At 38.5% G+C, this 23,695-nt stretch overlaps 1 protein-coding gene across 7 annotated transcripts in view; it reads left to right on the top strand.

Annotated features, from left to right (window-relative positions):
• The window catches only part of ADCY7 (adenylate cyclase 7), a 67,856-nt gene extending 45,191 nt beyond the window's left edge, over window positions 1-22,665 (top strand). For all 7 annotated transcript variants that reach the window (XM_027813195.2, XM_027813194.2, XM_014284482.3 and 4 more), the window contains 18 exons: window positions 2,583-2,715; window positions 4,019-4,204; window positions 5,136-5,179; window positions 6,007-6,087; window positions 7,130-7,202; window positions 8,002-8,099; window positions 8,701-8,785; window positions 10,396-10,533; window positions 11,784-11,846; window positions 12,444-12,482; window positions 13,898-14,061; window positions 15,322-15,403; window positions 15,962-16,117; window positions 16,830-16,976; window positions 17,414-17,521; window positions 18,337-18,451; window positions 19,535-19,659; window positions 19,781-22,665. In XM_027813195.2, coding sequence (XP_027668996.1) covers window positions 2,583-2,715; window positions 4,019-4,204; window positions 5,136-5,179; window positions 6,007-6,087; window positions 7,130-7,202; window positions 8,002-8,099; window positions 8,701-8,785; window positions 10,396-10,533; window positions 11,784-11,846; window positions 12,444-12,482; window positions 13,898-14,061; window positions 15,322-15,403; window positions 15,962-16,117; window positions 16,830-16,976; window positions 17,414-17,521; window positions 18,337-18,451; window positions 19,535-19,659; window positions 19,781-19,927 — 1,984 coding nt within the window. In that variant the 3' untranslated portion in view covers window positions 19,928-22,665. The remainder of the gene's footprint in view (window positions 1-2,582; window positions 2,716-4,018; window positions 4,205-5,135; window positions 5,180-6,006; window positions 6,088-7,129; window positions 7,203-8,001; window positions 8,100-8,700; window positions 8,786-10,395; window positions 10,534-11,783; window positions 11,847-12,443; window positions 12,483-13,897; window positions 14,062-15,321; window positions 15,404-15,961; window positions 16,118-16,829; window positions 16,977-17,413; window positions 17,522-18,336; window positions 18,452-19,534; window positions 19,660-19,780) is intronic.
• The last annotated feature ends 1,030 nt before the right edge of the window (window positions 22,666-23,695 follow it).

Genomic DNA, 23,695 nt, shown 5'->3' with positions numbered 1-23,695 from the left:
TTGTTTCTTTTGGAAAGGGATTCTAACCAGTCACATTATAGGATTTCTTACTACTTCTGTGCCTCAGACAGCTTTTAGGTATATGCTTGTAACTTAAAAATCAGTTTTTGCAAAGTAATAAGGAGATATGCATATCAAATTATTCTTTTGCATTGGTGACCAAAATAGAAAGAAAACTAATTGGAGCTTGGTTTACAGTTGCAATACCATCCAGGCTGAGTGTTTTAGTATGTTGACTCAGCATGTTTAAACAAGAGTATGGAGTTGTAAAAGTTTCTTTTGTTGGTAAAGCAAACAACGTGACTCTGAATATGGCACCAAAACATATTTTCTTAGTCACGTTTAGGACCATTGCCTACTCTTGACAACTTTGATTATTCCATTATGTTCTTCATGCTTATGTTTAGTAATAAAGCTGGTTTAGGTTGGCATGCTGATTCAGAAATTACACTTAATACTTACTATATCTACACATGTCTAGCACTTGCTTATCACATGTTTCACCGTTAGCCAGAGAAAACCTTCCACTTGTGGAAGACTGAGCCTCACAGGGAGGAAGGGTTTCTATTCGTTTTGCAGATGGTATGTTCTATTTGTTTCCTGCTCTGTGTAAAAATTACGTGTCTGGGATTTCCCATTCCAATGTTAGCTAGTCCTGCTCCTTTGGAAGCAGAAGTTTTGTCATTAGGAGCAGTTTGAGGTTTTTATTTAAAACAGTAAGTATATATATTTTGGTTTTCTGTAAATGAAGGAATTCTAAAGACTTTAGAAAGGATGCAGGAAAACTTCTAGCGTTACAAATATTTTATTTCCATTGACAGAGTATCCTTGTTTATCTTGCTGATTTAAAAAAATATTTGTATCCCTAACAATATAGTACACTAGTAAAGCAGAAAGGACTAGCATAAAACAAAAATTAAAAATGCATTTATGACCAATTCTCTCTAATATGAATATGCGTAAAAGATCAGAAGATGTTATTCTCAGGGCTGTTAGCACAGAGTGCAGTATGCTAGGTATTCTGTGCTAGCATGGGAAGTGCAAGAGTGCATGTTACAGCTTGCCTTTCGGAGACAGCTTTAGTGGTAGCAGCTTTTGGTGATGTGCTGAGCCTGGAATCCACTAAGCATTAATAACCGCTGAGAAATCATCAGCATAGTAATTGAAATGGAAAGAAGTTTGCAGTAAGATCTGAAATGTATTCTGACAGTGTGATTTGGGGAAGAGGGGAGAGGAAGCTTAGTAAAATGGAGAATGGTTGATAGTGAACAAATGTACTGCTTTTTGAGATCAGTGGAAAACCACAGAAAACTTGCTGCAGTACGTGATTCTGTTTTAAGGCTCAGTTAATACGGACATCACTTAGTATGCCTCAGCCTCTGGGAGAAAATGATGCTTTAAAATTTCAGATGTGAAGGTTTACCTCGATTACAAAACTGCATAATCAAGGTAACAATTGAAAAACCAGTTTTTTTGGAGACCATTACCAGTAAGCAAATAAAACAGTGCATCCTTTATATTCCAAAACTCTTACCTTTTGTCTCCAAAAGTATTGAGGAACTTTTTTACTCTTTGTTGTGGGAAGCTGCAGCCAGTGGTCTCCATGTCTTGGCTAAATCATCTTCAGGCAAACCTATATCCAGCGTAAGGAAGATAAAAGGAGATGGGACAGTGATCCCCTTGCTCTCTGTAGTTAGGCAAGAGTGCTGCACTGTCAGCTTGCTTTCTGGAAATGTTCTATTCCCAGCTCTGTGCTGAGGGATTGTAGGATCGACAGCACAGTGTTTAACCCTTCTGTGCTAAGGAAAAGTGAGAAAAGCTGTGAGAAGATGAACAATGAGAAAGTAGGATATAAGAAAATAAATGCTATTTTATGAACACGCTCAAGTTTCTTGTTGAGAAATTCTGTGAAAAGGTATTACTCATATTTTATATGGAAATAGGTGATTTGGGATACTGAACTAAATTACATGTGAGGGAAAATGTGAATGGATACAGAAAAATACTAGTTGCGTGTCTTGGATGTGTATTGCTGTTGTTGCTGTGTCATGCTTTTCTCTGATTGTTTCAGTCAGAAAAGACAGGCTTTCAGACTTACCCTCCTAGTTAACAAAAAACCTTTTCCAGCTTTTTTCCAGATTTTGTAACCATCTCCTCCCCTCCTCGTGCATTTCTAGCATCAGACAGTCCTCGCTTGCATTTTGTGTGAGCTTTCACTGCAGCTCTTGCCATCTGAAACAACCTGCTTGTGACTGTCTTGTCAGTCATCAGACCTCCTTTGATGACGTTTCTTCTTGTTTCTTACATGTCTCTGCTTATTTCAGTTTAATTTTATACTGCTACCATCTCATGCTAGAAACTGTTTTTTAGCATAATTGCTGTGAAAGACGTGTAATGAAGAACCACAGGAAAGGGGACTGTAAATACAGTTTCAAGTACTGGCAGGATTTTGCAGTTGGCAGCCAAAGCACAAGATGGCTGAAAAGCAGAAATGTTCGCAGTGGCCATTGAAATGTAAATGAAATGCTTAATGTGACCTTTCTGTAAGTGTTTGGGTCTCTTGTTCTTTCTGCCCTTCTCAGCCGTGTACACATCACTGAAGCAACATTAAATCACTTAGGCAAAGCTTATGAAGTAGAAGAAGGCAATGGACACCTGAGGGATCCTTACCTTGAATCCATGAATATCAAAACCTACTTGGTGGTTGATCCAAGGGTATGTGCATGTTTTTGAGCATGTATATTTATTCAAATGCATACATACATGTTAGGTACATAGGTGTCTGTGGTGCATACACCTTTTTAATTCAGGAACAGGATTAAAGCATGATATGAGTCATCAGAGTAGCTTGGATTTGGGACTTCAGATCTGAAAGCTCATCCTGTTTTATGACATGTCTGTTAGCTTGAAGGTAGTAAGTGTTGTGCTGAAACCTCTTATGTGGTCCCCTTAGAGTAAAAATAAGTATTTGACTGTGTTGGTGTGAAGTGTCTCTCTCACAAATTCAGGTCAAAAGGTAGGATACAGTGATGAAAGAATACCTGTACTGTGTGGGCACTTTCAGACAGAATATTCCCTGTAAAATAGCTTCTGGCATCTTCCTCGCTATCTTAGATGTGAGTTTCACCTTCTTTTAAAGGTGCGAAGTTAGCAACTGTTGGTTTCCCCTTTAAAGCCTGGTAACTGCAAACACCTGGAGCATTGCTATTTTGAATTGGCTTGTGCTTGATGAGTAAAATATTTCAAAAGAAAAAAAAAATGAAAATTACAAACCTCTTTCCTTCAAGGCCTTTACAGGAAGGAGCAGTATAGAGCCACTTCTAATTAGCAAGAACGCAATTTTATCTTTGTTGTATGTTTTATGCACCCAACACTGCAACCACCCCACCCCCCAACATTTACATAGCACATATTCTCAGAATGAGGATCTATGCCTATTAAAATAGCCCCTGCTCACTTGTGATGTTAGAGAATAACCAGTCACTGATGTATCACTTTATTCTGTAGTTTTAGCTTCCTTGTAGGCCCACAAAGGTATTACTGTATACCCTGTATATACTGCCTGATCCTTCACCTGTGACGTAGGGATATAATCTAATGTCGAGTCTGTAATTTGTGGGATCTTCTCCTAACCACAGTTCTGACACACCCTCGCTCAGGAATTGGGAATCTTTTTCCCCTGCTGGTGTGCTGACTGCAAGGGAAACGTATCTGTTCGTAAGATCCTGCAGTGTCTTGCATCATAGTAAATAAACCAGCAAGTCTGAATGTTGCAGTGTTACAAGTGAAGGCTTGTAAAGACAGCTGAAGCAAATTCGTTATGTCATGTTTTGCTGTAGCTCACATTAATTAAATCAGATAAAGGAATGGAGGTTGGCTGACATGTTCCTGATACGAGTTCAGAGTCCTACTAAACAGCTAGATTATATAGTCCTAAACTGTTTGAGTACACAGAGCTTCGTTTCTTTGTACTTTGTATAATTTTCTGTTTTCTAAATGAATACCTTTTTTCTGTTAGTCCAAACAATGCATATCAAATAATCATCTCCCTAAAACAAGAGTTAATGACGGGCTGAAGATGCGAGCCTCTGTTCGGATGACGCGTTATTTAGAGTCCTGGGGAGCAGCCCGGCCGTTTGCCCACCTGAACCACAGAGAAAGCGTGAGCAGTGACTCTTCAGCTTCACAAGGAAGGCGAAGAAAGGTGAGGGTCAAAGTAACGATTGCCATCCTACAATTGCAAACTGCTTCTCGTGTCTATGGTGTGAAACTGGAAACCTGACACGGTTTTTGTGGCTGCATTTCTACGGTTGGTGTTCAGTGTGTACACAGAACTAAGAAGGCATCTGTGCAATAAATTTCTGTCAGAACTTAAAAGTATTCAAACTCTGCCAATCTCTGCTGTGCTATGCTCATAGTAAACCTTCAAAGTAAAAGTAAAACTTTGAAACTGTCTTTTTTTTCTTGACATTTTACTATCTGGTGGTCCTGCTCACTACAAGTAGTTTTGGAAAAAAGATAATTCATCCCAGTGTCCAGATGCACTCAACATTTACTTAAAAAGTGTAGAAAATTAACAGTCCCTCCATGTGCTCCACCTGCAACAGGAATTTATCAGTAAAGAATTATTAAGAATTCTTAAGATTTTAAAATTTAAGAAAATTCATTTTTTCCCTTCCATCTGTCCTTCCTGAAAACTGAAAGGCATGTGCATGCTTTTAGGCGTGCTCCTGGAGGCACACCAAGGCTGTATTACTGCCTGTGGACAGGTAGCTGTCCACAGGCAGTAATAAATTTATTACAATTAGATTTTAAATTAACTATCCAGCCATTCAGGCTTGTGGAAGTGTTTTCCAGTCTACTTGCTTCTGCTGATGTTAGTTATTTCAGTGTGTGGAGAAAAGTAAAAGATCTGTTCAATTATCTTCTAACAATTGTTTTGGTCAGAAAATGTTCACTTGCTAAAGCAGAAAACATTGCTGGAAAGGGTTGATTTTTATAAACTTTTCTATTTGAGAATGGTTCTTTATTTTTATTTGTGAATACAAATGTTTTTGGCAGCTTTCTGAGGTTTATTTTCAATAGTTGTTTGCTATCTTCTGAGTAACTTATGCTTAATTCCTTATTTGATGTAGGAAATACCTTTGTGTTCCACTGGGCGCCAGAGAACTTCAGATAGGTTTGTCAGTTACTTTTTTTTTTCTTTTTTGTTAAATACATGATCCTGTGTTCCACTTGCTGTTCACTGTACTGTAAGCGTGTGATCTTCTGGATGATTAATCGCTGTTGTATGGTATTGCTACATTAGAAAGGTTAAGCTGAATCTTTGGCCTTTAAGACTCCTCAATTCAGGTTTGTTATTGTTTGCAGACTCTAAAAGAAGCTTCCCCCTCTTCGTCCTGCTGGTCCCTCAGTCACTCAGGTTGCATTTTGCTTTATGGGCTGTAGCAGGATGGAAGGGAGTAGGGAAGTAAGGGACATAGAGCAGTGGAAAACAAATCAAAGCACCTCAAAACTTGTCTGTGTGTATATATTGTAACTGCTTATGCTACCACAGCTTTTGGTTTTCTTACCAAAAATACTAGATTTTATTTGTAAATACTCTAATACAAAATAAATACAGTTTAACATAATATTGTAGGTAAATATATATTATATTTTACAAGATATGTCTTTGGTTGGTAGTATTATTTCATGCCATTGTAAAGTAATAAAAAATTTGCACTATATGTAGAAATGCTTACACCGTACCTGTACTACTGAGTTAATGAAGTAGATGATTTTTACTTGTAAGACATTTTATTAATATTATATTGAGAAGTGCATGATATGAGTAACTAGAGAAATGCTTAGTAAAGTGCATATGAGTGTGTGTGTTCATCAGCTTTGAGCATTCTTGTTTAACTTCTCTGGTAGTTTCCCCCACTTGTGTACTGAGGAAGTGTGGTCCTCTGCAGCCATTAATGCTGAACAGCATTTGTGACATGCGCTTCATTTTCTTCTCAGAAATTCATCTCAGAAGGGAAGGATAGAGGAAGATATTTATGATGAAATGATGTCAACCATTGAGGGCCTGAGTTCAACTAAGTATGCAGTATTTTATTTTTTTATTCATCTTTTCTTTGAGAATAATGGGCATTTTCAATTTTAAGTCTGGATGTAAAATTTAATTCTCAAAAATGAAAAGTTAAAAGGATTTCTGTCTTGCCTTTTTTTTGGGTCTTTTAAAAATTTATTTTAGTTCCTTTTTGGTTTTAATTTTAATATCATGAGAATATTACTGCATTATTATAGTAAGAAGCCAATGGTTAGTCTAGCTGTTCGATGCACCGTAGTGCTATGAAACAGCAAAATTATTGCCTTGTTTCTTATGACTGTCTGAAGTAATGAGCTGACGTGCACTGTAGGATGGGATAGGAAGTAATGTTTGTGTTCTGATTATTAAAATAAGAAGCGTCAGGAAACGGGGTGCCGTCCTCAAACAAAACCTATTCATAAAGTCAAACACAGTTTTGGGGGTGGTAATAAAATTGTTTTAGTGTCTGGTTCACTGAAGGTAGGTGGTCTATCAGCAGCGGGTGGTGCATTTGGCACTGTATTTGCATTTAGAAGCAGCTAAACATAGGCAAGTTTATTGGTTTGGTTTTTTTTTTTAATTTAAAATGCATTATTGAAATTCCTATCAAATATAAAACTGCATTTGAGAAGAAACCCTCTTTCCTTTCATCTAAATTTTAGCCAGACTGTTATCACTGTACCTCAGCTATTCCTGATAGGGGCCTGGTATTATTTAGGGGAAATTTTCAGAGGCTGTGAGCCATCTCTTAACGTCTGCTATTATACTTTGCTGTTTGTAAACCTTGGGGAAGTTCTGGGGTTACATTTTGCATGTAAATGGCAGACACCGCTGTCTGTGAAGAGTGTTCTGGATCTGCCTGTCAGCTACATAAAAACTTAACCACTCGTATGTTATGCTATGGAACCAAAAGACCTTGTAGAATGGTCAAATGTCTGTAAACCAGTGGCACTCTCACCCTGTGCGCTGTGGAGGCTCAGCTCCAACGATGAGTTTGTGTAGTCTCCTTGGCCTGTCGCGTACATTTTGTAACACGTGTCTCTTTGAATGCAGTCCATGGTGTGGCAAATCGGATGACTTCTGGGGATTTTCACTGATTTTTGCAGAACCCGGTCTTGAAAAAGAGGTTGGTAAGAGCAGAATAAGCCTTTTTGGTCTTAGATTTGCATTTCAGAGGAGCCTAAGAATGTATATGAGCCTGCCTTTTCGTTCTGAAACTGGATTCTGGAGGTGACTGTACATCCCAAGAGCTTTTTAGGGACTAATTGAAAGCAGATCTCATGATTCATTTGAGTTGGGCGTTCTTCCTTGAGAATGCTAATTCTGTAGGTTAAAGGAGATTGTCTCTAACCTGCAATTAAATTCTTGCTATAAGGGACTTAGTAGGAGTTTGGTAACTTTACTATATGAAGACCTTCTCTCAAAAGTAATGGAATTTAAAAAGAAAAAAACAGTATTTCTGCCTCCATAATGAAAATACTTTGCTTTCTGTGGTTGTTTCATGGCAAATATAATAGTTATCTGTTAGGTACAGTGTACTTTTCCTGTTTGAATACCTGTTCTTTAATTTACCATGCTGTGGTGTACCATATGTAGTTACTGGGGGGTGTGTGTGTGTGCGTATACACTTTAGGTTTACTTCTGTGTATATCCTTTTTTTATAAGGATTTTGACTACGTGTATCTGTGAAGTGCTGATTTACATACTCAGTGGATTTCCCTCTATGTTTAAAACTATCCTTTGGACTGCTTTTCTTGACAGATGTTCAAGTGAATTTTAATTGGTGTTTTTCTTTTCCCTTTTAATTCTATGTATGTTTTTAGTAGTACAGTATACATTTGCATATATGTGTCATCACAGAAATGTAACAGAATTTAAAATATCTCTGGAATTACCCTTAAGATTTATTGTAATCTGTGTTTCAGTATCGCACCATTCCTATTCTAAAACTGAAGAGTTACTTCGCATGTGCCAGTTTTGTGTTCCTCTGTATATTTCTGATACAGATGCTTATAATGCCAAAGTGAGTATCAGTATTTTAATAATTTATAATTAAAATTAGCCAACAGCTAAAGTGAAACTCACGTGCATGAAACTTTTTTTGAAGTGTAAACTTTTGGATTTCCTGGGTGTTTGCATTTAAGAAACATAGGCCTCTTAGGACTAATTCACCCCTTAGTAAAGGAGTGCGTTCATGTTGTTGGCATAACAGCCTAGATATCAGAATGAAAATAAAATAGAAATATTTCTTTAATATTGTGTTTGCTTAGTAGTACACACAGGGAGATGATCTGTTAAGTGAGAAATACTGTTTTATAAGAGTACTTGGCTGTAAGCACGTTGAGTAAGCATTAGAAAAATGGGATTAGCTGGTTAAAATGTGCTTGGTGATCCTTCTGTCTATAGACATGCAAGGAGGGAACTTTGAACTTCTCATACTTCTGGGAAAGCAGATATTTGATAATTCTGATAACCTGTGCAATGGTATGGACATCCAGTGCTATTAGAAGAAAAATTCTATTTAAATTTAAAGAGACACTGTTAGCAAACATTTGTCTGAATTACAGTTTGAAAATGTCTTTTCATTTAACAGTGGTTTGTTTACTGCTTTCTCTTCTGTTTAGAACTGCAAAGCTAGGAATTTCCTTTGGCATTGTTGCAGTCATCATTGTACTTACTTTGTTTCTGTGCTTTGCTGAGAAATGTATGGTAAGTTTATTTAAAAAAAAAAATAAAAAAAGTTGCCTGTTCTAAAAGTGGATGGATGTAATTCAGCAGCTTGGTCTGTCTTTTAGGATGATAAATTAAGCTGTTGATTTTAGTAGGAGTTACAGGAGCATTGAACCTTGGGCTACTGGAAGATTTCATTGCCTGAAACAGATTTTTGTGTCTGAAAAATCTCACTGTAATTCAGAATTATTTGAGTGCAAGAATAGACAGGTAGGAGGAAGGAGGAAGATAGTAATGGTTGCTCAGTGGGGTTGGGTTTTTAAAATTTATTTTTATATTCGTCTATAATAGTAATTTTGGTTTTGAATCCTGATATTTTCTGTACTGGAAACAATATTAAAATCAAAGTAAGCTTGAATGCAACATTAGTTTTCATAATAATATATAAAGCCTCGTGAAAAGTATGAATTATTATTAATTTATGGGCAACAATTTCATAGCTGTTAGAATTCCAACTTCACTGTTACATCAGTTAGGACACTGCATTTGTAGTTCCTCTTTTTAATTAATGTTTAAAAAATCTAGTGATGTAGAGACAGCTAATGACATAGAGTTCAAGGACACAAAGTTCTTGGACTGGAGAAGGATTTTTTTTAATTATCTGGAGACAAGAGTGGGAGAGGGAAGAGATTTTAGAGAGTTCCTTGCACGCATCAAATCTATGTTGTGCTAGGCCAAGGGTGAGAGGGAATTCTGAAGTTCTGTTGAGAACATGCCACCATCATCCTGTTGAAGGGTGGGGGTGGTGGTCTCCCAGGAAAACTGCTACAGAAAGAAATGGTCTCTTTCAGAGCCAGGTTCAAGTTGTGTAAAAGGGAAAGGAAAAGATTAAATTGCACTCTGTATGTAGGATAAAGCTTTATGATTAATGTAAAAGTACAGTTAGGTAGCATGTATGGATTTTATGCATCTATGGGGTTTATATATGTGAGTAGATGGACATTTGTATGTGTGTGTGTAAATATATGTCTATGTAGACAGAGAGGTGTGTGCACCGTATGGTTTCTACATACATAAAGACACAGAGAAAAGAAAAATTCCAAGATTGCAATTGCATCAGACTCGAGTTCTGCGCTGGGAGTGTTTTGTTATAGCAGCCTTGAGTAATGCTTGCAATCATTAAAAGTACATGCTTTACTAGATGTTCTTCTCTGTAGCGACAAATGGAGGATATAAGGACAGCAAGAAAGGGGACTGTCTAGGATTGGTTTCAACTTAGTCATCTGAAAATGCAGTTCCCAATATAACATGATAGCTCTCTTAATTAAAATATACAACATAGGTTGTCGCTATATTTTTAGTAACATTTCTCCAGAACTTTTAATCAGATCGTAGTTTTTTTATTTTTAAAGCAGAAATTCAGAGAATTTTAGCACCCGGCCTCTTTGAAATAAGGAAGCATTGTCTCCCTTTTCAGTTGTGGAGAGGCACTAGGCACCTAATCTAACTAGATTCCGAGTTCTAAATTAGGATTCCAATGAAGACTTGACACCCTCCTGCAGAGAAAAATTATTTTAAATTTAGAAATACTTCTTCCCATGTATCAGAGTATTATCCATGTTACTGAAACAAAGTAATTTTGTTTACAGAAGTGCTGCTCGCAACAGTGGCCTTTCCTGCGCCATCTCTGTGCAATCTCGGAGAAGGTGGAAACAATGCCGTTACTTAGGCTTCCTTTAGCAGTCATCACTATCGGTGCCTTGCTGATTATAGCCATTTTTAATTTGGTAAGTAATTGCATTATCTTCATTCTGTGACATCCAGTTTAAGTAGCTTCCTGTATTCTTTTCATCAAGTACGTGCTTTTTGCTGCTGCTTCTAACATCTGATTCGCAACGTGAGTTGATTTACACAAGGATAATACACAATGTCACGTAAAAGCATTAAAAGTAAAAACTCCCGGTTTGTGGAACTAGAATTACATTCTTGTTTATATCACTGTTTCTTGCTTTTAAGATGGCATGTATAATTACTGTTGGGTTTAACCCTCATCACTAAGATGGTCTTCCATTTTTTCGTAATGTGGGTTTAAATGTTTGGCTGTATCGGGTAGAATTTTTAAGAAGTTTACTGTGTTATTTGCACTAGCTAGTAATAATGCAGACGGGGGAGTGAAGAATATGGGTTGGCTTGCTCTCAAAACTAAAGATGCTGTTGGTAGTTACTACTAGACTAAGATACACACGGTGCCTGTCTTAAATTTGAGTATTGTATTGCGCCTGAGGTACATTTGAAAAACAACCCTTTGGAGTAACCTCATGCTCAAGACCACTCTGCTGTGTGGGGTTTTTTTTTAAACACATCATGTTAATGGTTCAATATATCTAACATCAAGCTACAAGAAGTGATGTCCTTCCAATCCCAAGTGCTTGGTCTGCCATTCTTCTGATTCCATGGGAAGTTTTGTAGTGTTCTGAAAGCTATACCGCAGAAAATGCTTAATTTTCTTTTGTAAAGTCTTTTTTCTGCTGGCTTAGGTCCTTAAATTGACTCACAGTGGTGTCATGTGAACACCACCACCATAGACAGCCTAAAAGAAAACAGGAACAGTGGCTGTGAAACTGGGGGCTGAGACAGAGCCACATGTTTGTGCCATTAGCTGTTAGATTAGCATAGCCATAATGTGACACTTTACTCTGAATTAGAAAAGTAGTACGTAAATACTTGGCAATTTTAATCTTCTTGCACTCTGAATTAGAAAAGTAGTACGTAAATACTTGGCAATTTTAATCTTCTTGCACCTTGTGTGTGCATTAATGTTTAGTACAACTATATGGGATATCATGTATTCTAACATTTGTACTGCAGTAGCAGTGAAAGGGCAACCAGAGCAGGACTCATTGTGTAATATATGGAGAAAAACCTTAAAATTGATAAGTACCTGCTAACAAGTTTGTATGGTGGTTTTGTTGTTTGTTTGTTGTCCTCTTCCCCGCCCCCCCCCCCCCCCCCCCCCCCCCCCCCCCAATAAATGAAGACTACTGAAAAGAACAAACCTGCAAACTTTACTGGATCAAATGACCTGTGTGCTACCACCTATGTGAGTAGAGTACCGTCTTCATTTCTAAGCTTAAAATGAACTGGGTCATGGATGGTGTGTATAATAGAGATTAATGGCAGCATTTTAATATCTTTTAATCTTTTAACAAAGACAGAATTTTTAAATTGTTGAACACAATGACTCACTTGTGCCACAAGGCAGTTCTAGGGATATTTTCTATTATTAGCTGTGGCTTTACTGTACATCTTTTAGGGACTTTTCAAAAGTCTGGAGTACTCATTGGTAAAGCTGAAGTCATGGGTTATTTTGGTTACTCAGCACCTTTGAAAGGTATTCTCTAGCATTTCTGTAAGGATAGATTCAGCACTAATGACACAAAAGGATTATTTCCGAGGGGTTTCTTTTTTGTGCCTTTAACTCCAAAGTAGCATTTTATTTTGAGATCATCCAAGTGTTTGGGATGCTCCTTTGTCACCTGGCCACCCTTTTAGATGATGGGTGTGTTTTTGAACAATGCACAGCAGGCTGTGTGAGCGCCCTTTCATTCAAGCCCTTTTGACAAATGACAAATTACACTTATATAATGCACATTGTACTCATCTGGTAATTTTCTGTTCTTCCATGTCTGTAAATCAGCCTTTTGGAAACACAACTCAATCCTGTGTTGAGGAAACTGTAAGTAGTGAATACACATTAATTTAAAACTCAAATCTTTGAATACTGTATATATTACTGACAACTGGTAGGTTCTGTTGCTGTGTAAACCAAAACATTTTGGGCATCTGACAGCAGAAAGTTTCTTTGTGGATTCAAGATATTTCAGCTGCTGTTGCTGTGCTGAATAAAGTGTGGCTTTGCAATTTGTTGAAATTTCAGACTTAAAAGTAGATCTAAAGCAGAAGTAAAAGAGGAAAAAGCAGCAGAACAGGATGATGATTGTGTTTGAGAGATGAGCTGTACCTGCAAGTGTCCCTGTAAAGTATCTTTCTAGAGTGAAAGGGCTTAAATGGCCAACAGACCTGTGTCAGTGTTCTCTATGTAGTGGTATGTTTTTCAGAAGTTTGGTGTCAGGGTTATAGCTGAGTGTTCGTTACCTTTTGGAGATTACAGTCAAAGCCTTTAGGATGACAAAGTTGGTATAATATGTTATTATGCGGGCTGTGATCCCCAGTTGCCCCATAAATTGTTCTAGTTTTGTTCACTTCAGCAGAAACATTAACTGCTCAGATAAGAATTTCCCAGATCTGTGGTAGGTCTGTGCTATTAGGAGTGAAAAACTGTGCTTTGTACATGAAGAGAAAGAAATCCTTGAGGAGCAGAAGCTGAGGTAATTTTGGAGTTGTTTGTAGGCTGAAGGACACTAGCCTAGCATCTTATACGTGTGCTGGTGACTGCAGGGAGCAATCCCGTCTGCACCATGCACTTTGTACCAGCTGACAGATGTAACGCTCCCAACCCCGTACTGACCTTGGACACCATGCCTGAACTGCGGTTCCTCTGGGAAATTTTTCAGTAATTCCATTGGATAATGGCCCTAGCTTGATAATGTTTATTAGCATCAAAGTTCTTACGAAGGAGCTGTGTCTAAGGCTGGACAACAGGTTACCTGCTAAGACAGGTTACACCTGTCAATATGTTAAAGATGGGGGAGATGGGGATGTGGTATCTGTTTGAGGTTACGAAGGGGGACCACTGTCAAAAAGAGCACCAGAACGCTGGAGCTCCTGGTTCAGAGCCTGTTTGCTGGACTAGGAAGCTACTTTAGGTTAGTCTTAAACTTTAAATAAATAATTGCTTAAATTAATAGATTTCAGAAGATAAATTCTCAATGCTCTTCAGTTTTTATTTGACGTTGTTTATGTTGGTGTGGTGCTTTCTGTTAAATCTTTGTAACAAAATAAAAAAGTAAACTAAAAAAAAAGTTCACCCTTGTAGTGCAATTAAAAATAGACCTTGAAGTGTATTTAGTGAGTGATTGTAATTTCCTTTTAAATTATAATGATCATGAACTTAGAGCATTTGCTATGGTTTGAAAGTCTTAGGCATAAAGCCTGAATAATGCATCTGCTCTTTAAATTCTTCTTTTACAGTATTATGCTTACTGCTGCATATTGGGGTTCATTGCTTGCTCGGTGTTTCTTCAAATGAGCTTCGAACTCAAAGTTCTCCTCCTGTCCATTGCTGTGACCGTATACCTCGTCATTTTTAATACCCTTCAGTATAGAAACATGAGCTTCTATGGCAACAGTACCAGGTGCAGTGTAAAGTTTCTTATAATTGACAATAATGTTTTGTTAAAGGTCTTAGATTTTTTGTACACTTGCTGGAATACTGAAATACCAAAATCTTATAAGTCAGGCATTACAAAGCTTTCTGTAAAGTTAATGACATGGAAATCATATTAGGCCATATCACCTTTTTTTTTTTAGTATGTTTTTTTTTTAAGTATGTGTGTGTTTTCTGCAAAATTGTGTAATATGTCTTCTGAGCTCTCTGGAAGCTTAGCTTACGTTAAAGATTAAGGGGTAGAACATTAGTCTTGTAATAAGGTTGATCTGTTAAGCTATGAACAAAAGTCTTGCTGAAAGTCTGCTGTTCAACTGCTTGTGAGACCTGCTAGTCAACAGGATAGTGAACTCTTCATTTAGTTAACTTACTAACTGCATATGGTTTGAAAAGTAACAGCAATTTACCTGATCTAATTGAAGAAACAATAAAAATATTTAAGAGGAATCACGTAGAAGGCTTTTACTGTTCATTTGTAATCTTTCTCAGATTCTCAGCATAGTCTCATAGCTGAAGGTTAGGATACATTTATTTTGCAGAGGCTAACTGTGAGCTGTCATCACAGCTTAAAAAAGCCTAAATGAGCTCTTAATTTAGCCTCTTAATCCCAGGCTATTGATATAATGAGAATTTTGTTTGATGCATTTGTGAAAATTAATAGGTGTGGTAAAACAGACTGATCTTACTGTGGAGGGAGTGGTGCCTCAGATTTGTATGGCACTACACACAGGTGTGATTTCATGGCTGTCTTTGTTCTAGCAAAGCAGGTCTTTGTTATCATCTTTCCTGCTGCAAATAAGAAAGTTTCTTTTCTTATTTCTAGGTTTTGTTGGCTCTTTTTGTGGGGCAGTGTGGGGTGGCAAGCTGAAACCGTGCAATGGAAATTAAGATGGCTTCATTAAGATAAAGCCGTGTTTACTTGACCGTCTCACTACAATAGCTGCTTAACGAGGTTTCAGCACCCGTTTTGTCATCGTGTGAAACACAGTTGGTGTACTGAACCGAACCATAATCCTTCCTTGTTATGAGGATAGGACCGAATAACCAGCCGGCCACTGGCACCAATGAACAATAGCATTGGTGCTGTGTGTCTGAACACAGGCACCTACTCCTGCTATGCTCTTCTTCCCCTGCCTTCCCCCCTCCCCCCTTACGCCCCCACCCCCCCTTAATTATGCGCATTTTTTAAAAGGATACAGATAACTATGTATTACTTTCTTGTTTTCAGGCTTTTCATCAAAGAGCCAAGGATAATGACTAATTTATATCTGGTTCTGTTTTACATAACCCTAATTTTACTTGCAAAACAGGTATGTGTTTAAAAAGCAATAGGCTAGGTCTTTTACTTGCAGCAAGTTGATTTAAATAAAATGCCAAAGTGTTGATCATTGAAATTGTGTTGTAAATTAGTATAGATTTTTATCTTTTTTTATATTCTTGTACTTAGTTGTAGATAATGTACTCCGCTTGTACTTAGTTAATGCAAAAATGTTTACAATGAAAGGATGGGGAACATTTTAATATTTTTTAATAGTGTTTGCATTACAGAAATCAAACTTTCAAATTCTTCCAGTTTTTTGATATGTCAATGTTAATTCTAAATCAAGGCAGTAATTCAAGATAAAAATAATCACCATATTACTAAAATGTCATTTTGGTAAATAGACCTGATGGTACCCAAATGGCATTTGTTCATACTGACTGCTTCATATTTTTCTGAGCTTCCTTCTCAAAGCACATTTTTCATAACTATATAGGCTCCAAAGACCTTGAAGAAACTATTGCTACCACACTTTCTGAATATTTTTCTAATATTTTTCAGTAAAATATTATATGGAATTAATTTATCATATTCGATCCCTTTGCAGATTGATTATTACTGTCGACTGGATTGCCTGTGGAAGAATAAGTTTAAAAAAGAACATGAACAGTTCGAAACGATGGAGAATGTGAACAGGCTTTTGCTGGAAAATGTACTTCCAGCACATGTTGCTGCATATTTCATTGGTGAGAAACGAAATGAGGTATGTTTGATCTCTGCTATGTGGCGGACAGTAAATTGGACTTCTGTGACAGAATGTCATGCTAACAAGCACACAGAAGGCTGTAGGGTTATGTCCACTTCGCTGCTTGTTTGTATCCTAAGACCTTTGTAAACCCAAGAATCTCTTATCTACATGGTCTCAAAAAATGCAAACTTTCAGTGTCAGTCACTGAAATGTGTTTTCAGCATTGGTAGTTCGGCTTCAGGACACAGTTTAAGTTTGGCAAATATTTAAAAAGGATTTACTGCTTTCCAAAGACTGCATTTTACCAGGGAAGATAGGCCTTCTTTTTAAAGAAGTTAGTTGAGGAACAGTTAGTATCTCCTTGGTAACAATCCCAGTGCGAAGTTCACAGATGATGATTTTTTTTAAGACGTCTATCTTTTTCTGCTAGTACGTCATCAGAATAAGTATTGCTGATTTCACAGACAGGGTGAGTGTCAGAAGACTGGTACTGTCCAGAATAGACGAGAATCTTTAAGGTGTGTGTGTGTGTATATGAGTTTTCCCTTAGATTAATCAAAATGATTAATATTTCTGATAATATATGAGATGCCCACTGTAAAGTACTGTAGTTGACTTCATAGGAAAACTGTAATTTGATCACTGGTTACAAAAAATCATCGTAGTTTTAAATACCCGTGGCAGAAGGTGACTGCTAATAATGTGTGAATATATTATTTCCCTGTAGGACTGGTACCATCAATCTTACGACTGTGTCTGTGTCATGTTTGCATCAGTACCAGATTTTAAGGTGTTTTATACTGAATGTGATGTCAATAAAGAAGGCCTGGAATGCTTGCGGCTGTTAAATGAAATTATTGCTGATTTTGATGAGGTAATTGAACTTCTGGCAGAAATGGACCTGATTACATATTTACTGCAAAACAAAATGTTTCGCTAGATCTCTGAGTATTATGGGGGGGGGGGAAGGCTTTTACGCTGAATTGATATTCTGACTTCAGCCTTGCGATCTTGAAAGATGTATTCCCATCCGATGGGGTTTTTTAACTACGTGGTCTACTGCATTAGCAGTACGGTTTGAAAGTCCTGGATTTCACAGCTTTATTTCAGCACTTGTTATTTCTCCTGTGAGCAGGCAGAGCAAAACTATGAAACTAATCCTCAGTACTTCCTTACCTAATTTTCATGTGATTACTGGTATTCCTGGAGATGTATAATGCTTATTGTAGACAGTATAAGATTTCTCCTTAAATCCCACACTGAAATATGGTATTAAAGTCTAAAGTTGCTATTTTCATTCCCTTCGAACAGCTCTTGTTAAAACCTAAATTTAGTGGTGTTGAAAAAATAAAAACCATTGGAAGCACTTACATGGCAGCAGCTGGTCTCAGTGTTACGCCAGGCCAAGAGAACAACCAGGTACGTTGTCTCTGAAATCTGCCTCTGGTATTCTGGGTGTACGTAAGGTGCATTTCTAAGGAACAAAATGTGATGTGATTACATGTAAATCACCAAGAGTGACTTTCTGAAATGTGGAAAAAGATAATAGAAGTGTATTGTCTCCTGTTGAATTCACTGTTCTCCTCTAGTTCCATTTTTTTTTTTTTTTTTTCTAAGCAGGTATTAAGTCTGTAACCCCAGCATACTTTTTACATCTTTTATCTTTGATTCCAGTAGCTTAGCATTTCAAGGTGCATAGCAGAATAGCTCTAATAATGGGGAAGTCAAAGAATGGCTGCCAAAAAAAGAAAAGCCTGTCTCAGAGTTGGACAGTAAGCTTTTTGTGATACCTGAGAACTGGCACAAAAAGAGAATCCTCAAGTGCCACGTCAGATCCGAATCTGAAACTGTCTGTCACCCAGAGGAATGCCAACCAATTTCTGTGCTCAGGTTCACCTTCACTGTAGCCAGTTTGTCTATGACATTAGGATGCATGTATATAATGTATACTAAAGATGTAAAATTAAATCTGAAATCCTAAAGAACAGACATAAATTCATTATAAAATTTAATTGTATCTTGCTTGTTGCCTCATAGCCATTCCAATTGAATTTAATATAGTTTTCAAATCCATTTTGAATGTTTGTTGAACTGTGCGGTTCTGCACAGTTACAAGGGTGAGTGGCCTTATCCTTACAAATCCATACTTTATTCACTAATAGTACTGGTTTGGAATAGTAGCCTGACACAATCGTTTGTAATTTGATTGTTAATATGTGTTACTGTTTGTGTAGGATAGGGAAAGACAGCATGCTCACATTGGGATTATGGTGGAATATGGAATTGCCTTGATGAGTAAACTGGATGGCATCAACCGACATTCCTTTAACAATTTCCGCTTACGTATTGGTAAGTTCAGTTTGTGAGGAATGTGAACCCTGTCGCTCCGTAAAAGTGAAGAATGGAGTAGGGTGATTTAGGTAAATTACTGAGCGCTGTTGACGCAGAAGGCTCGGACACAACTTATACGGCCAATGTGATCAAGTTAGTGCCACTTTATTAAGAGACTCACAGCAATTTGTAGTCGACAGATGCTATTAATAGACTCACACCAATTTATACCCCCAGCTAAAAATACACATGCTACGCACGCTTTGTTATGTAAAAGGTGACAGGTTAAAACTACTTGTTCACACGCTTCCATCTCCCCTAGGACTGGTCCCGCTGTGGTGCCCACACGCTGCTCCCCCCTTATGCAGGCATCCTGTTTTTTCTCATCTTTCTGTCCAGCTCTCTTATCTCTCTGCGAATACACAGTTTCTTTGTCTCCCTTGGCCTTGCACACGTCCTTCACAACACCTGCAGCTTGTTACAGCCGCGGCCTGTTATTACAACCAAGTTATTCGGTCTGGATTGCTCATAATATGCCCGTTTCCTTCCAGCCACTCCACAGAGCGCTGTGGAGCCCTTCTCAGTATCGAACGCAGTATTTGGATTATTATAAAAATCTGAATAGCTGAAGGTAGTGTTGTCTAGTCCCGCTTTTTAAATCTGCCAAGCTCCTTCATGGGTGGGCTTTTCTAATCACTGGAGGGAGCAATACACGGACTGTGGCTGGATGAGTTTGGAGAATTAAAGGTAGGGATGAAGAGTGAAGTACCCTGTTACTAACTGTTGACTAAAGGCAGTATTGTCATTGTACAAATGCTTATTTCTATGTATTAGAAGTAGAAAAGGAAGAATTTTGCTTTGGCCTGAACTTTGCCTTAGTTCTTTCTCAGAATTCCCATTTTACAATGAATAAGCCATTTCACCTCTCCTGAGCCTCAGTGCTAGTATTTATAGAACAGTGGTAACGCCGATCGCTGGAAACACGTTGCAGGGTTTCTGTTTTGTGGTTTTATTCCCCTGAAGTTCGTGACTTACGGCTAACAGCGAAGGCAGGTGTCACACGTCCTGCCTCGGGAATGACAGCTGCTTTTGTTTATGCAGGGATCAATCATGGCCCTGTGATTGCTGGTGTGATCGGTGCCCGGAAGCCTCAGTACGATATTTGGGGCAACACCGTGAATGTTGCTAGCCGAATGGAGAGCACGGGGGAACTTGGGAAAATCCAGGTAAACGTATGAGCCTTGGAATGCCTAAGAAATCGTTTCTAATTGGGTACGGGTGTATTTTTTTTAATATGTGAGTAATCAGAAGGATTTCACAAGAATTTCTGATTCTTTTCACACAAAGGTTACAGAAGAAACAAGTAAAATACTACAGGAGTTGGGCTATTCGTGTGAATGTAGGGGACTCATTAATGTCAAAGGCAAGGGAGAACTAAGGACTTACTTTGTTTGCACTGAGACCGCCAAATTCCAAGGTATGGGACTGAACTGAGGCTACGACGAAGTTAATCAAAATAGGCTTAGAACTGCCTCCCTTCTGTGAAGAATTAGAATTTCCCTCCTTATGTGAAGGACTTTATTCTAAAAGCATATATATATATACGGTTCCTATTTCTTCTACATCTCAAGAGAATGGTATTATTATTTTTTTTTTAAATTGAAAGAAGTTCTGACAAGTCCCTGGAAAACACGCAACCGCCAGTCTGAAAAGGACTACCTTTTCCTGAAATAATCTGAGGATTTACCTGGAATTGCCATGAAGCATTTTTGGTTAGTTCCTTTCCTTACCTGCACTGTGGGAGTCTGAACAGCTCCGGTGACAGCATACGTGGATGCACTGTAGAACTTGTTACCGCGTTGAAACATTCCACTGCTTCATTCTTTGACACACCCCTGCTTACAGTATTGCCTCTGTCACAGACGTGTGGGACGATGCTCTGGGCGCTGCTGCGTAAGCCCGCTTTTAATAATGCTAAACAGACTTCACAGCAGAAGATGGCTGAGTAATGGAAAGAGGAACGCGAGTAAACTCACAAATATATCGTATGATAATTGCGCTGGGCACCTTTTGAAAAAAAAATATTAATTGCACAGTATCAGATGACTTTTTTATTGCCTTTGCCTCCTCCATAGCATACCTTGTATTATGCAAATGTTTTCATGACCGTTTAGAAATAACTTTCATCTAGTTCAGAGTGTTTACATTATATTACGTGTTCTCCTTTGTATTTCTGTGCCTCTGTATTTAGTGTCTGCATGTGCATTTTGTAGTCACGTAAGAGAACGTCTTCAGAATTCTGGCTTTAAATTTCAAACCCCTGCCCGACCTTGAGGAGCGCTGAGCACCTGCAGCTTGTCCTGCATGCTCGGTCAGACAGGCTCCGAGAACAGCTTGTGTCGCTGACACCCGGCAGGCATTCTGCGTGCTGACTGCATTCTTGAGGGCACTTACGGAAGAAAAAATAATGTTTTCAATTATTTGGAAACAAGAACAGAACGGAGAAGACAGTATTAGAAACAGCAGCAGGTACCGTACCAATGGAACCGCATCTGAGGTGGGATTGGGGTGGTTTTTCCTCTTCTTTTTTCTTCAAATTGAGTAGCCACTGGCTGGTTTGTGTACCTTTTAAAGGCGGTGCAGTTTATGAAACAAATTGGTTTTGAAGGTTACAAAAGAATGTACGGAAAAAAACATTCGTAATGGAAGTGTTTCAGCAGAGCCTCAATACGGAAAGTACGCGTAGGGTGTTAGTATGCTCACGGAAACTGACTGGCTGTAAGGTAGTTTAGTTTGTAGTTTTCAAGCTGTTAATGGCTTTTTCTAATTTCTCAATTAGCGTTTTTCTACTTCCTGCAATCACTTAGTCTGCTTTCTGCTGGTGGAGACGGTCCTATTTTGTCAGGCTAACATCTCGTGCCCAATTACATGTGTTAACTAGGGATGGATTCCCCGCTACACCACCTGCGGTATGACGGAGCAGCACAGTGATTCAGTTCTACGCCTATTTTGTTCAGCCTTACTCTTCTGCAAAGCTGCATTTACTAAATTTTCTGGGTTTACCATTAAACCATACGGGAGAAGCGTTTAACAAGCAGTCCTATGCATCACTGCCGCTTTCTAATTACTGTGTAATTTCCTTAGAAGATGAAGTGACTATGTTTCAAGATGGGAACAAATCTAAATATTGTCCAACTGTGGATTAAAAATTGTGCTTTTATAGCCTTTGTCGATGTGGTAGGTCAAACTGTGCGTGGTAAGTCTCCAACAGAAAAAAGCACATTAGAAAACCTTAGTTTGAGGTTGCCTGGTTCGTGTATGGACTCTGCTGAAGAACGAAGTTTCACGCTCGGTGTCTTGTTAGTGTCAGGTCAAGTGTTACAGTCAAACCTTACGACAGCTTTTGCTACTCTTGTACGTTGTGTATGTGTAGTAACAGATGCTCAGCAAGCACTTGTTGCGAGGTATTTATTTATTGTTTTGTAAGGACCACACGTGTGAAAGGCTCCTCACAGCAGCCTTTGATGTCATGTGTGAGGTGAAGTGACTATTTGCCTCACGAATACATTCTGCAAAGTGCATTATGCCTATAGGTAGAGCTGGCTCCAAAGTGTTTCTGTTGGCAGACGTAGTAGAATGTAAACGTAAGTCATCTGTGAAAGAGAATTTGCTGCCTGTAACAGCATTTTGAAATGCTTTTGTTTACATGGTATTGCCCGTCAGGCTAGGAACTTGCTTGGCTGTAACTGCAAGTTAACCTCATTTAGAGATGCGACGTGACGAGCTGTAGCTCTCGAATGGGCAGAAGCGGGGGTTTGTTGCGGTTTTCAAAGGCCGCAACGCGCTGCGCCGCTCGCTGCGTGTGAGCGTACTGCGCGAGGCCTACCCGGGGCAGTTAGAAACCGCGCAGTGCCAACGGGGTTGTGCCTGAAGGACGACTTTCTCATCAGCACTGGAACTGCATGAGAGCTATAGTCAAACACAGAAAAAGTTCGATTTAAGAAGCAACTGTATTTAAATCATTGTTTTCGGCAGTCCTTTTGAGTGAACTGTGAAATTTAAGACTGAGGCAATAACCTTGTTGAAAAATCTTCCTTACAGCATTATTGTTTTCTTAAACTGGAAAAATGGCACTGTATCTAATATGAAGAGCTAACAACATCCTGACTTAGCTAGCTGTTTTAAAGAACAAATGTGTTTTTACCGTTAAATAAAAAACTTCCTGAAACTTGTTTGATTTTGCAATTATTTTGATGAGGATTCCTATGAAAAGGAGGAATATTTTATACCCCTCTAGAATTAACGAGATTGGTTTTACCAGTAAACTTGATATATTTTTTTTAAAAAAGAGGTGTAGGTAGAAAATATGTAAAGTGAAACTGGCATTCAACAGCTAACAAGTAATTTCAATACTCGGTTTTCTGCCAACTGTGGCTTCTGCTGTGCCGTCTGAAAGGTAAGTGATGGGAAATGAGATGCTACAGAGCGAACCTGTAATGGTTTGGCATGGCGCAGTTGTGCATCTCGTCTTCTCCTGGGGCATGAAAATGACTTAAATATTAATGAAAAAATTAATTCCCTGGAGTAGTATTTCATCTGCAGTTACCTAGAACTGTGGAAAAAATCCTAGTGGTGACTTACCATTATGGGAAGACTGAAACTACTGGAGAAAAACGCAGGTTAAAAGGTTCAACCTTTTTGGAATGAATTTTAAGAATTGTGGAAATTTAAAAACCATTAAACACTTCTGTAGCCATTTTTAGAGAGGAGGAAGGGGAGCGCAAGGATGATGTTGGCCATGAGACGGGGGGGCAGAGAATGGAACTTTGAATTATGCCTTGCCTTTGAGCTCCCTCTGAGTTCAAGGCCGTGCCCCCGCACACATTAGCAATGGCTGATCAGGTGGAACCAAAACACTGCAGGTCACTCCTGCGCGCCTCCAAGGTTATACTGGAGCCGGGGGGTAAAAAGGCGCGACACGCAGAGCTCCCCCGGGATGCCTGTGGCAGAGGCCCTGGCTCTGTATCTAATGCTGCAAAGGTGCTTCAGCTCTCCTGTGCCCAAAAGCTGGATTCTCTGTCTGCTGTCTTGGTGAGTAGGGAATTGACTTTTAACACCGATTTTCTAAATATGCTCTCCTTCCTGATAAGCAAGCCTAAAATAATTCTCCAGACAGTGCTTAGTAATACCTCCAAGTAGTGAGAACTGTCTACAGTGAGTGCCTCGGGGCTAACTATAGCGTATTCACGTGGTATTTTTACT

This window comes from Falco cherrug, chromosome 14, assembly GCF_023634085.1.
Source record: "Falco cherrug isolate bFalChe1 chromosome 14, bFalChe1.pri, whole genome shotgun sequence".
In the NCBI taxonomy this organism is placed as follows: Eukaryota; Metazoa; Chordata; class Aves; order Falconiformes; family Falconidae; genus Falco; species Falco cherrug.
Note: the sequence above shows the minus strand (reverse complement) of the source record. Positions and strands in the feature narration are given on the sequence as shown.